The 13580-nt window shown below is 39.5% G+C and overlaps 1 protein-coding gene across 1 annotated transcript; it reads left to right on the top strand.

The window, feature by feature from the left end:
* Positions 1–951: 951 nt before the first annotated feature.
* Positions 952–12871, top strand: wdcp (WD repeat and coiled coil containing). Its single transcript, XM_066704165.1, has 4 exons — positions 952–1043; positions 4318–6241; positions 8949–9069; positions 11766–12871. The coding sequence occupies exons 2-4, from the start codon at positions 4322–4324 to the stop codon at positions 11936–11938; spliced, it is 2214 nt and encodes a 737-aa protein (XP_066560262.1). The 5' UTR covers positions 952–1043; positions 4318–4321; the 3' UTR covers positions 11939–12871.
* The last annotated feature ends 709 nt before the right edge of the window (positions 12872–13580 follow it).

Here is a 13580-nt window from a genome sequence, read left to right as displayed (position 1 = left end):
GCCAGGTTACCATATGGTAGTGGTAGAATAGGGAAGACATTACTAAGGGAACCCTATATGTCTGAGCAAATCATTGTTCTATATTTGAAAGCGGTCAAGATGCCATTTAAAAGTTATTATTAAATAGTTTCTATTTAGAGAGAAGCAGACATACATACTTGCATACACAGACATACAGAATATCTTTCAGTGTAACATATTCTAATAATCAACAAAAACAACATTTGTAAAGGCAAATTAACAATCAACAATGTCATAAACAAATTCCCAACCAAAACTGGATCTCTCAGGACATTACAGTTGTTCTCCATCCCTGGTCCCGAAGAATTACACTACAGTACAAAGACAGAATATATATATATATATATATATATATATATATATATAGTGTAATTCTATAATTCTATAATATATATATATATATATATATATATATATATATATATATATATATATATATATACACACACACACCAAATGCCAAATTATATCCATGCAATTGTAGTTGTAGATCTTCAGAAAATTAATTATTGCTTTTAATATTTACATCAAAGGGGTCAGTGTTACATACATGTTTAAGCAAAATCAAAATAGCCAGATTAGCTCAATTGCTAAAATCCCAACTCTAACCATATCTCACAGTACAGTACAGCAGGAGTCTCCCACCCTATTCCTGTAGAGCAACCAGCCGAAAGCCAACAAAACATCTTGGCATCTAATTAACTATGTTTCCTAAAATTAATAATGCGAAGAATAGTATTTTCGCCCTCCAAATGAATGGCGGAGATTTTAAAAGCAGCAGTGCAACCCCTCAGTGCTCGTCTCAACCCTCTAGCGGTCGTCCCGCACAGGGCCTGCAGTGCGCGGCCTTCACTATGACAAACTACACTTCCCACAGTGCTTTGCCTGACAGTGACTCTCATGTTCTCATATCCGGCCTGAAGAGGCTGACGAGACGTCACACAGGAAGACGTGCCGCAGATAGGGAACTAAACAACGTGCAGCTTACACATCCTTCTGGAAATGGAAATTTAACAGATCAGGTATCCTAAAGATGTAACTTAATTGTTATGTGTGACTCTTCACCAGTATCTCCGTTGCTTTCTCGTAAAATAACGATGGTTTTGCATTATTATTACCAAGGCTGTTTAAGAGTAAGAACAACACGTGTGTTGTAAATAATTATGTAGATAAACACTTTAAGATACATCATAGAATCACTTACTTTAAAATGTGTGTAGATATAAGTAATTAAACTTTTCTATGAATATTCCTGCACAATTCAGATGAAATGCGTGTTTTTCCTGACAGACTGCAGTGCAGCTTGTGCTTGTTGCCAAGGAAACGCAGGCGCAGTGCTGCTGGGATGACTTTCCTGTCAGCAGGACCATGTGCGCTTACAGCATGACAATCATAATCAACTTCAGATAGCACATACAATACCTGAAAGTAGTTTTGAGAATTACCCTTTAGCAGTAGGTTAGTTTGTAGTTCCTTCTTAAATCGCCATTGACAAAGGTGTATAATCCTAATAAGACAAGAGGAAACCTCAATAACCTGCACAGTTGTTATATAATGTAATTAGATCCAATACAAATAATGGTCTCTTGTAGAGCTACATGCTGTGCACTATAAGGGATTGCCATATCCTTTTGGAAATGCACCATATTTGTCTTGCAAGAATCCATGCTTGAAAATGTATACGTAGTAATTATAATAATAAAATATTTAGGTTACAGCTGTTATTGCATGCAAATTAGTATTTGCAGGCAGTGTAGATTTGTGACTAAATGCTCTCTTAATATGAATAAAATATCAATTCTAATGTTAAAATTGACAAGAACTGTATTTCCAACCAGATATTACAACCCCAATTCCGAAAAAGTTGGGACAGTATGGAAAATGCAAAAAGACAAACAAAAAGAGTCATTTGAAAATTCAATTCACCCTGTACTATATTGAAAACACATTATTAACACATTATTTGATGTTTTACTTCAATTTCAATTAATTTATTTTTGAAAATATACACTCATTTCAAATCTGATGAGAGCAACACACTCCAAAAAAGTTGGGACAGTTGACAGTTTACCACTGTTTATCACCTTTTCTTTTAATAGCACTTATTAAGCGTTTGGGCACTGAAGACACCAGTTGGTTAAGTTTAGCAAGCGGAATTTTCCCCCATTCATCCATTATGCATTTCTTCAGCTACAAAAACTGTACGGGGCATTTGTTGCCTTATTTTGCACTTCATAATGCACCACACATTCTCAATCGGAGACAGGACAGGACTGCAGGCAGGCCATGCTAGCACCGCACTCTCTGCTTACGCAACCATGCGCTTGTAATCCGGGCAGGATGTGGTTTGTCGTTGTCCTGCTGGAAAATGCAGGGACGTCCCTGGAAAAGATGACGTCTGGATGGCAGCATGTGTTGCTCCAAAATGTGTACTTATCTTTCTGCATTAATGGTGCCCTCACAGATGTGCAAGTTACCCATGCCATGGGCACTGACACACCCCCATGACAGACGTTGGCTTTTGGACCTGACGCTGATAACAACTTGGATGGTCTTTTTCCTCTTTGGCCCGGAGAACACGACAGCTGTTTTGTCCAAAAACGATTTGACATGTTGACTTGTCGGACCACAAAACACGATTCCACTGTGCTACTGTCCATCTCAGATGAGACATTGTCTTTATACATTTTTTTGGGGTTGTATGATTACATAGCAACTGATCTCAGAAACCTCTGAAACAGGGAGGTCCAATTTTACTTATACATATCTGACCAACCACTTTTTGTTGTTTAAAGAAAGTGCAGTTTTACTTTCTTTGAAGCCTGCTGTAATTGCAAGCTGAAATGCCGTGCCAGCTAACTGCATTAGGCTGGTGGACAGAAATGCTGAGGATAAGTGTGTCTGATCCACTGTCAATGGAAAGCCCATGAGCACGCCAAGTGCACACAGCTGAGAAACCGGGATAATGAGACTCTCCTTTGGAGGTCTGTGTCTGGCTGTATCATACAGACAAGATAACCCCAGTACATATTGACTCTTCTTTGTGAATTGCCTCAGTGTTGTAATCCCCTGATCACTTATTAAAAAAGATAAGAAAAGTGGGGCATATTTTATACCAGCAACTATTTGATGGCATACTTCAGATTTACTTGAAAAGGAAATCTATTTTGTTTAAGATTTGACCTTTTATACCTCTAAAATTTTCTTAATCCTGTTTTCTTTCCATGTTAATACCATTGTTAGTTACTGTCAACAAAGACAGATTTCTCCCCAGGAATGTTCTGTAGCCGGGCAGTAGACAAAAGCAGCTGTGTGGCACACCTCAAAATATATCTGTGCATATACAGTTAGGTCCATAAATATTTGGACAGTGACATAATAGTCATCATTCTGGTTCTCTTTGGATGTAACTACCCTCGAATTAAAGATGAAAGTCTACACTTAAAGCACATCTAACTGTATATATAAGATATATTTCACACATGTCCACCAACTGCCCTGCCATTGACAGTCATCTGATCCGAGGTGCACCCTGCCTTGTGCCCTGTGTCTGTGGGTTGGGGCTTTTGCTCCATGGGACCTTGTACTGGATTCAATGGTTATTGTAAAAGCTAACCAATAATTTCAAAGAAACTTGAAAAATTACCTATGCAATTATATGGGTTCTTGTTCCTGCTTTATTTTTTAAAGGTTTCTTCTAGGCTCTGTTCATTAATAGGCAGATTATTTTGTATTAGGAGCCAAATGTTATTGATATTTAATAACACTGTGACTGTCCCTAACGATAGTTTGGATTTGCTTTATGACATTAATATAGTCTATATGCTGTCAAAGCCTGTTAATATATAAATATTAACTGGCTTCAATAGCATTGTTGACATTTGTATGGTTAGAATAATATTTTCAGTCTGTTTAAAGCCATTCTAAATATGAGGTTGAAATGACTAAGTGCATCTGACCTCTTGTCTTTTCTAAAAATATCAGAAAGGCAGGTTTCTAAAAACCTGACTTGCGTTGGGTCGTGTAAGCATAATCAGCTCAGACCTTAGTGTGGCACTGTACATGTTAGTAGGATTAAGCACTTCACATTGAAAGAGACAGACGAAAGAGGCTTTTCAAGTGGACTTATTCTTAGTATCTGATCAGAGTCTCTTTGTAAAACTACACAGAGCGCGCAGCATGCTACAGGTGGAAACAGGCTACAATGATTTTTCTCATTTTTTCATTTTTTAAATAAAACACTTCAGTTTTAGATTATTTTGTTAAACTTTATTCTCTTGGTGTGACTTTTTTCAGAAGCATGGATCTGGGCAAGGCGAAGCTTCTGAGGACTGGTCTGAATGCTTTGCATCAAGCCATCCACCCTGTGCACGGCATAGCTTGGACAGACGGGAAGCAAGTGGCACTTACAGCTGTATATCTGGCTAACGGAGAGCCAAAGTTTGGTGACACCAATGTTATTGGGCAATTTGACCATGTTCTTGGACTTTTTTGGGGCCCAGTTTGCTGCACGGGGTCTCCAGCACTTCTGGCTGTCCAGCACAAGAAGCATGTAAGTGTGTGGCAGCTCCAGCTCAGCACTCTGGAACAAAACAAACTCCTCTGCACCCAGACATGTGAAATGAGCGAACCCTTCCCAGTGCTCTCTCAAGGTTGTGTCTGGCACCCCAAGAAGGACGTCCTTGCTATACTAACCAAACGGGATGCCTCTGTGTTGTTTTCGGTCAGGGTGGACAATCGCAGGGTGAAAGCGGACATCAAAGGCAGTGGCTTGATACACTGTGCTTGCTGGACAAAAGATGGCATGAGGCTAGTGGTTGCCATTGGGAGTGCTCTCCACTCCTACGTTTGGAATGACATCCAGAAGAGCCTCAATGCCTGTTCTTTCTGTCCCATCTTTGACGTTGGGGGTTATATATGTGCTATAGAATCTACAGAGGATGCCCAGGTAGCCGTTGCCACAGAGCTGCCTTTGGATAAAATCTGTGGGCTCAATGCTGGCATGGCTTTTGACGTTCCCTCTTCATCAGAAACGGGCTCTTTGCCTTCACAGTCCTCCGTGCTGGTTGTGGATGAGGACTGCTTCTTAGACTCGAGGAGGAGGTCGATTGACTCCGAAAGATCTTTAGCTCTTGCTTCCATTGCTTCCTCCACATCTGGGCCATTGGATTTAACACACATTCTTGCAAACCACAGGAAATCAGACCCCAGCCCTCTTATTCACTTGAGACGCCGGGACCACATTACTGGATCTGGACAAGATTCTTCCTATTTGATCTTGGTGACTTATGAAAGAAAGGTGACAACAACCAGAAAAGTAAGTATTCCTGGTATTCTGGTCCCTGATATTATAGCTTTTGATTCTCGTGGACGTACTGTCGCAGTGGCCTCCAACACATGTAACATGGTTCTGGTGTACTGTGTAACTGCCTCTGCCATGCCCAATATCCAGCAGATCCAGCTGCAGAAAAACGAACGGCCGAAGGGAGTATGCTTCTTGAATGAGAAAATGCTGTTACTCTTAGTGGGTAAACAGAAGTCAAACGACCCAGCTTTCCTTCCCTCCTCTAATACTGACAAGTACATCATCAGGCTTATGACCAAAGAATTACTTTATGATGAAGAATCACCTTCCTTGTCTGGTTTCAGTCAAATCTCTGCATCCAGTATTGACTCGGGTGTCAGTATCCCTGGGATAAAGAAGTACTTTGAGAACTTGTCAAAGGACGAGCGTTCAGGAGTAAAGGAACTCCTACTTCCAACAGGCACTGTCATCCAGTCCCCCAGCGGCAGGAGAAAGCTGATTGAAGAGGTGAAGAGCTGCGACGAGAGCCCATTGACAAGTGCCACAGACATTTCGGAAAGGGCAACATCCAGCGAATCCTCAATAGCCATAGAAAACTTTGATATGGAGCCTGTAAACCGTGCTGTTGGCTTAATTGTTGCTGGGCAAGTCAGCAGAGAGTCAAGTAGGCCCTGTTCCCCAAGATTAGACCCTTCAGAAAGACTCCAGCCTGCACCGACTGTCTCAAAGAACAACAGCCCGCCAAAGGACAAAGTGGTGGATCATCTCTCCCAAAACCTGGAACGGCTATTTGCACGATTTTCAGAGGTACAGCAGTGCCTCTCAGAAATCACAGACTTCACTCGAAATGGAAAGAAGTCACTGGGGGCCTACCCCTCATCGTCTGATCCCCCCTTCATCAACATCACATGCCAGGTACTTTTCACGTTTATGATATTGGTCACTAAATGTATGTTAAAATTACTTACATTTAGGAGATACCTGTCATTTTATTGTATTCTTATGTACCACGATTAACATTAGAACTATGTGCTTGTGTGCAGAGATGAAAGAGCTTGTGAATAAGCCTCATTCTTAGAAAATAACTAGCTAACACGTCTATAATAAAGGGTCAATCTGCACTAAATAAATCATAAACCTTCCATTGTAGTATAATGTTTACATGTCCTAAAATATCTACATACAGTTTTAGGAGCTGTCACAGTGCCGGACTGGCACATACACAGGTAGCCTACATGCAAAGGCAACAGGTGGAATTTGCAGAAGTCAACTTTCCTGGCAAAGAAGAGCACAATGTTCTTTAATGCAGATGTTTTGGAGCAATTATTATACAAGGACTGAATACATTCGCAACAGCAAGGTGTGGCTGTTAAGGTTTTTGTTTTTATGTAGTGCAGGTTTACCATTTAACAACTGCATTGCTTAATTGAGATTGCATTAAACTAAAGCTCATTGCCACCTGAAGCTATTTGACATCTTCCCTTAGAAAATGTAATAATTGGAATATTAAGACCTCTTTATTCTGTGATCATACATAGCACTGAACATGTCAGTGGGGTTATTCTTTTGTGTTGCCACCCTTCCGTCTGATGCAGAGAAGATAAGAACAGCCCACTTCAGGCATAGAAGTTGTCTTAGGGAGGCCCAGGGAGATATTTCAATGGGGTGTTTTCTCTGTGATTACTGCTGATAGCCCATACAAGCTCAGTGGAGTTTGAGTCTGGTGATTGGCAAGGTCATGGCAGATGTAGGGTGTGGTGACTTTCTTTGGCGAGGTGTGAATTTGGCTATTGGACAGGTGCATGAACGAACGGACATCTGCCTGTTACACTGAATTTGGCCACGTTGATGTCTGTCCAGTGAGCAATATGTCTTGGAAGATGGCTGTCTAGCAATGCCCATGCAACAAAAAGATGGAAAGTGTTGGTCTTCCCCTGACCAGACAATGGACATAAAACCAGTTAAACACGAGTGGGCTTTGTTTCAGGGGTATTTTTTATCTGCCATTGCTCAAAAGTTTGGAGACAAAATATGATGCGCAGACAGACTTTTTGTTTGTTCCTGGACTCAACAAAGGACTGTAAGTTTGCAGTTTAAATATTACACAATTTAAAAAAAAGAACATTTTTCTGACAGCACATGCAGAGGCCTTACCATTATTCACAAGGCTGTGTCATGTGTGTAATGGGCCCTTTGAGTTGGTTTACATTCAGAAAGCATATTGCAGTAACCTGTGCATGTCAGGCAGGCCTTGCAGTGTGCATTATTTTATACAGAATTATTAATATTTATACAATTCAGCTGTAGTGACCTGGGTTTATTACACAATGTTTCTGCACTGAGTGGGAGTAGTGGGAGATTAGTTATGTGCAATAGTTCAGTCAGTTGGTTACTTAATAATATAAAAACATACCCGTACTAGAGTTAATCTACCTTCTGTCACGTGCTCCTGTTCTCAAAATGACAACTTGAAATCAGTATAATTCAGTTGTTTTAAATATAAAATCCTAAATAGTTATTTACAAATATAGGTAAATGCGATCTTAGTAAGCTGATCTATAGAAAGCACCAGATGCTTTTTCCAGTTTCTCTCAAGAGGAAACATAAAAAAACACCTGATACAGGATGTTTAAAAAAGTTTGCTTTCTTCTTTGCAATTTAAGTACTTTTTATAAAAGCCCCATGCAGCATACATTAACTCAAGTGTATTGAATTGCCATAGGACTGACAGGCAAGTCACCTTTTAAAAATGAATAACACAGCAAAAAGTGTTGAATACAATTTTCATAACTTACCTAGAAATTTACCCTTCAGCTTAATGTAATGCACTGATTAACATATCAAACAAAACCTTCATTATTTACTTACAGGTTTTGCTGTATGTTGTCAGCTGCATTATGTGGTATTCTTTTATTACCACCAATCTTGATAATACTCAGTAAGATGCAGTGACAGGTTCTTGATTCTTTTTGGTGCCCGTGGTCTGACAAATTATAAAAGGAGATTGTCAGCTCATGAAATCAAAATTCCTTAATTTTACTATGGTTTTAGGCCACCCAGAATTGTTGAAACACAAAACATGAAAAATCTGCAGACTATTATAAAACCTCCAACTTTTGTTTAGTTTCCTGAGGGTATCTTTTTAAATACGATAAAACCACATCAATACAGTGACTTTCATGATGACCTTGGGTGGACATTGATCAGTTCTTGGGAGGTGAAAGACTTAATATCCTGTTTTACAATCCACTGAGCTGACCCTCCCACTAATACCGTGCCTTCATGTGCTTAACACTGCCGGCAGAGTATTGAAAGAGAGATTGAGACTTGCAGGAATATTTCCAGGCCAATATTCAATGATTCAAAATATGTTTATATTTGTTTCAGAAAAGTATGTAATACCAGTAACTTCAGCAGGTAATCAATAGTTAAGGCACATCAGCCCTGGTTCCATCAAAATGTGTGCATAGTGTCTTTTTCTAGCTTGCCCATACAGTGTGCTCTTTGAATTTCATGCTGGGTTATTGACCTGTTCATTGACATTTCACTATTTAATATGCAGATGTTGTATGCCAGAGTATTACATATTAATAACCTCCTCCTTTTCTTTGTTCTTCTGCAGAAACAGCTGTCTGAGAATGTGTTTATTGACGAACGGAGGCCTGTGCTGTTATGTGATGGCAAATTGTGTCTGCGGGTTGTCCAAGAGCTTTTCAATCTGTCAGTTGTAGAAATGCTGCATGGTAAGTTACATACTGCTATGGCTTTGCTCTCCCACTAGAAGACAGACAAAGCAGTACAGAATAACCTCATAAAGCTGTAACATTAGGATGGATTTAATAAGACATGATCTCATTCTGTGTAGAAAAGCTGGTTAAATGACCACAGGTTACAATGCAGGTGACTATTGTGGATAAGGAAAACCTCTCACAGCAAACTACATACAATGAAACTGATGAAGATTTCTCTTTCTCTTAAATCTTACTTTCCCGCTGACCCACGCTGACTACTCAGACAACTTGCTAAAAGCATTAAACATTGCTGAAGGAGGCGGCTTTGTGTCAAAGTGCTGGAGTGGTCAGAAGCTCGTTGTGACCTCCCACGAGTCTTGAGTCGAGGTGCACTGTGCTTTCTTGTCAGGTGACCGGAGGCAACCCCAAAATCAGTTTGTGTGCTGCATCTGCTTTGCTTCGCAGGGGATTATGGGGTTCTGGTTCTGAGGCTGCAGGCTGAGGGCTGAGTAGGCGGACTGTGCGCAGGGATTCGGTTCAGTAATCTGCTCTGGAGGGTTAATGGGGGTGACCCGCTCTGCAGTTTTAACAGTCGTTTGCGGTCTTAAATGCCTGCATGCCTCCACACAGAGGATTTACCTTGCACTTCCATGTTGAATTATTTCTATAGAAATAGCATCAACCTTTACTATCGATATCTCTGAAAACAACAGCTGAGGGCTAAGATGATACTTCAGAGTCGCTGCTGACGATTTTCAACACAGTCTTGACCTGCCCCTTCAGCAACGTAATTTTTGAGAACATCTAGAGGTCATATTCACGTGTCAGCATCAGCGTGGAGCGCCGCAGAGTAGCTCTTCCCAGACCGCTCTGTCAGCTTGTAGTGTACAGACTCCTTTCAGCAAGAAACAGCACACACTGGAGTTAAGGACATCACAAGACTGGGGCCGTTTTATTGCCCCTCAGCTGTCAGTTGACCATTTCCTCCCCCCAGCTTTTCAGCTTCGGAATATGAGCCAAGCTGTTGAGATCTGTTGACAGTACATACATATATAAATACACTAATAGAAATAAAAACAACCAATTACTCTACAATGTGTGTAGTTGCTAGTAGACCACCATATCAGTACAGAATCATGGGTGTGCTGATGTTTGTACACAGTGATGTCACCTGTGTCTGGAGCTTGCCAATAAGGACCAAGCATCCAAGGACTTCATAATTTAGATATGCCTAAATACTTCTTATCAAATCATTGAGCTTGATTGTTAAGCACACGTAAACTTGATGAAGAAAATAATTCTAAGGGGTGTGAAATGTGTACTCTCAGACATAATTGTGAGTATCAGGTTGACGTGATGTCATTGGGCATATCTTTACTTTACTGATGTACACAGCGCTTTTGCTTTCAAGCTTCTCCGAACCAAAACATTTTAATTGAACGCAGTTCCACTTTTAAATCTCACAATTAGATTCCTCTGCGTGTGCTTGTTACTGTCACCTCATACAACGCATCTTAAATCGGACCAGAAATGGATGGGAAATTGTAACTACGCATGGGAGCAAGAAGAAGCACTTTATTTTTCAAAACATATTCTTAAGTGAGCAGAGACATTATACGCTATTGTTTTGGCAGCTTCTTCATAATACGCATCCGTATTGGATATCTCCAGACTGTTGATGGTTAAAGAACAACACCTTTTTAAATCAAGGACACAATAGACACAGCAGAACCTAAACATTACTTTACTGTGCACTTACACTAATCTGTCTCCAGAGTGGGTTGAGCTGCCAACACCATATAGCACATGCAAAAGAGGGCACCTATCTGAGTAATCCACCAGTGACCTTTATCTAGGGTACAGGATGGGCCTTATACCCTGAAAGTCACCTGTTGAAACGCAGTCTGTGCCCCTAATTGGCACAAGGCCACCAGGATTTGGTTGGGTTAGGCTGGGTGTTTGTTCTGTTTTGCTGTAGAAAGTGGAAGACCGTCCTCATCCGTTGTTGTCTGAGATAGTGTGTGCTTGTGTGTCTGCCAAAGGGTCATTAAGATTATATAGAGGGAGTTCAGTGGCAAGATTTGTTTCTATATGGAATTTACTGTTTTACATTGGGTTTTAAATGTGGGAAATTAAATCAATAGGTGTTTCTAAAGTTTGTTAACAAGTGAAATTTAAACCCCTTGATCGTAAACACGGTAATCTAACTCATTGTTGTACCAAGTCCAAACCTAGTGTGAAGGTGTTGGTTTAGAAACCTCAACTTTTGAAGTTGTCTGCAGAGGTTTAAGATCACAGGCAGAAAATAGGAGGAGATTAAAAGATACAATGAGATTTACAGGTTTAAAGCAGAATCAGCTTATGATCCCCCTTGCGACATCAAATGACTTCATGCAGCTGAGCCTAATTATAATCAGGGTACTCCCCTAATGAGCCCTCCAGTAGGGCTGCTTCCAGATGTCAGTAAAGGAAGAAAAGCTTAAGTGGAATCCCCAATTTTTTCCTCCCACTTAGATCAACTGTGGATTAATTTCCCTTCTAATGTACTTACTGTGTAGATAGTTTCCATTGAATTCGAGTCCAATATTTTGGATTAGAAAACCGCTTGTTGAACAGACGCATCCCATAAAGTACTGTAAATATAATATGTCCGGTCAAGTTATTGTTTGTGTATTTCTCTTTTAATATACATTTCTTTCTTTTGCAAGGTCCTCTCTGGATAGTTCTGGTTGCCGATGGGGAAGGATTTGTTCCACTAACATTTAAACCCAAGGATGAAATCACTGTTCGAAACGGAAAGTCCAAGCCTCTCCCACGGTCCCACTTTGGCGCTGACGGGTCACGACCGGAGAGCCCCCTTTTCCCGAGCTCAGAAAAGTAGACGTGGGAAATGACGTCTCTGACGACATCTGATGATGTCGCCCGTGAACTGTTTATTATGGCAGTGGACAGAGCTGTGATGTATGACTGTATTATGTCAGTGTTTTCTGCAGCATATTTATAGAGATTAATTTGAGATTTACCTGCTTTTAATGACATACAGTTTATAATAGTCTGATGTGTTCTCCGATCCAGAGTTTGATTGTGTTTTTTGATTTTATTCATTTACTTGATGGTTAGGCTAGATTTTGTTTCTTAACTGAGTCTAGCATGAATGAATGAGACATTGTTAAACCTAACAGCAATATTTGAAAAGGATGTATCTCCCCCCTTTATTCAGCCATAAAAGAGCAATGTTTTACATTTAATTTCTTGGGGGTCAAGTGCATTCGTAATCTTTTTTTAAAGTAAGGCATATGGCGCTTTAGACAGAAAACTTAAGATCTACCTCAGTTTGGCTAGGGAATACTATGAAAAATATGAATGTGATTGTAATACAAAGTGACTTGTGTTTAACTTGTGTTTGTCAAGTTTCTCAAAATATATGAATCTAGAAATAATCTACTGTTATTGTTCATTCAGCATATTTGACTCTCTTGTGTAGGTTCACAGACATTTGTATAAAACACTGCTTTGTTCATTTTTAAATTATGTATACAGACTTATATTTCCATTGCATGTTTTTATAGTCTGACAAGAATTATATTTTTATGCATTGAAAAAGAAAATACATATTTACTTCCTGACCTCATTATATATATTCAAATAGTTTTAAATTGCCAAATGAATGTGATAGTTACAGTGTATGTAGACCTATGGACTCTTGATATAATGTACTACTTTATCAAATTGTACTATTAGCCATACGTTGCATAATATATATTTTTTCTCATGTATATTCAGTAAGGAAAATAAAAAATAAATTAACTGTAAAGTACAGATTTAAGACATACTTGTTATGTTAATCAAGGTCCCTTTGTGGAACACTTTATTTTCTGTATTCAAACCCATTTTTTTTTTGTATTTATTTTAGAACTGGTATTAACTGTATTGTACTGTATCAATATTATTTTTCTGTTTTATTGTATTTCTTTAGGTATTTTTGGTGCTGGATGTCTAGGAATGTAAATTATTGTTAACCATGAGCCCCCTATGGCATATTGTACAGGTGGGAAGCTGCAGTGTTGAACTTTATCTCGATGCCCCACCGGACGTGCCTCAAACCTGCTCTGTCTGTCTCACTCCACGGCTGCCTGAAGGTGCACAATTGTATAGTGTTGTTGTGATGCAAGTTCTGAAATACAGGCCCGAGTTAGACCTCCAAACCCATTTTCTTTGGCTGTCTGGTCTGGTGTCAATAATGTCAATCTGGAGAGTTTTAATGGAAAATTAACACACAGTGTCACAAAATATTTTAAATTGAAGCATTGGTTTTAGGTTTGTTAACTTCCATAAGCATTATGTTTTAGGTGTCATTTCTCCACTTGACTCATTGGGGAAAACCAGTGTTAACTGACTACCATGATGATCATGTTTTCTGAATACGGTAAAAGGGATCAAAAGCAAGCTTGTGACCACTTACACTTTCAAATACCTTCTTGGCCAAGCATTTAATTCCAGCAACATTTGCTAGATGTGTTTGT

This window comes from Amia ocellicauda, chromosome 1 (genome assembly GCF_036373705.1).
Source record: "Amia ocellicauda isolate fAmiCal2 chromosome 1, fAmiCal2.hap1, whole genome shotgun sequence".
Classification (NCBI taxonomy): domain Eukaryota; kingdom Metazoa; phylum Chordata; class Actinopteri; order Amiiformes; family Amiidae; genus Amia; species Amia ocellicauda.
This window is presented reverse-complemented; position numbering and strand designations above follow the sequence as displayed.

Bases quoted from the DNA above. Each gene is read 5' to 3' on its own strand.
- wdcp (XM_066704165.1), top strand. From the start codon at position 4,322: ATGGATCTGGGCAAGGCGAAGCTTCTGAGGACTGGTCTGAATGCTTTG. The intron at 6,242-8,948 runs GTACTTTTCACG...GTTCTTCTGCAG, and splicing joins TCATCAACATCACATGCCAG to AAACAGCTGTCTGAGAATGT. The intron at 9,070-11,765 runs GTAAGTTACATA...TTCTTTTGCAAG, and splicing joins AGTTGTAGAAATGCTGCATG to GTCCTCTCTGGATAGTTCTG.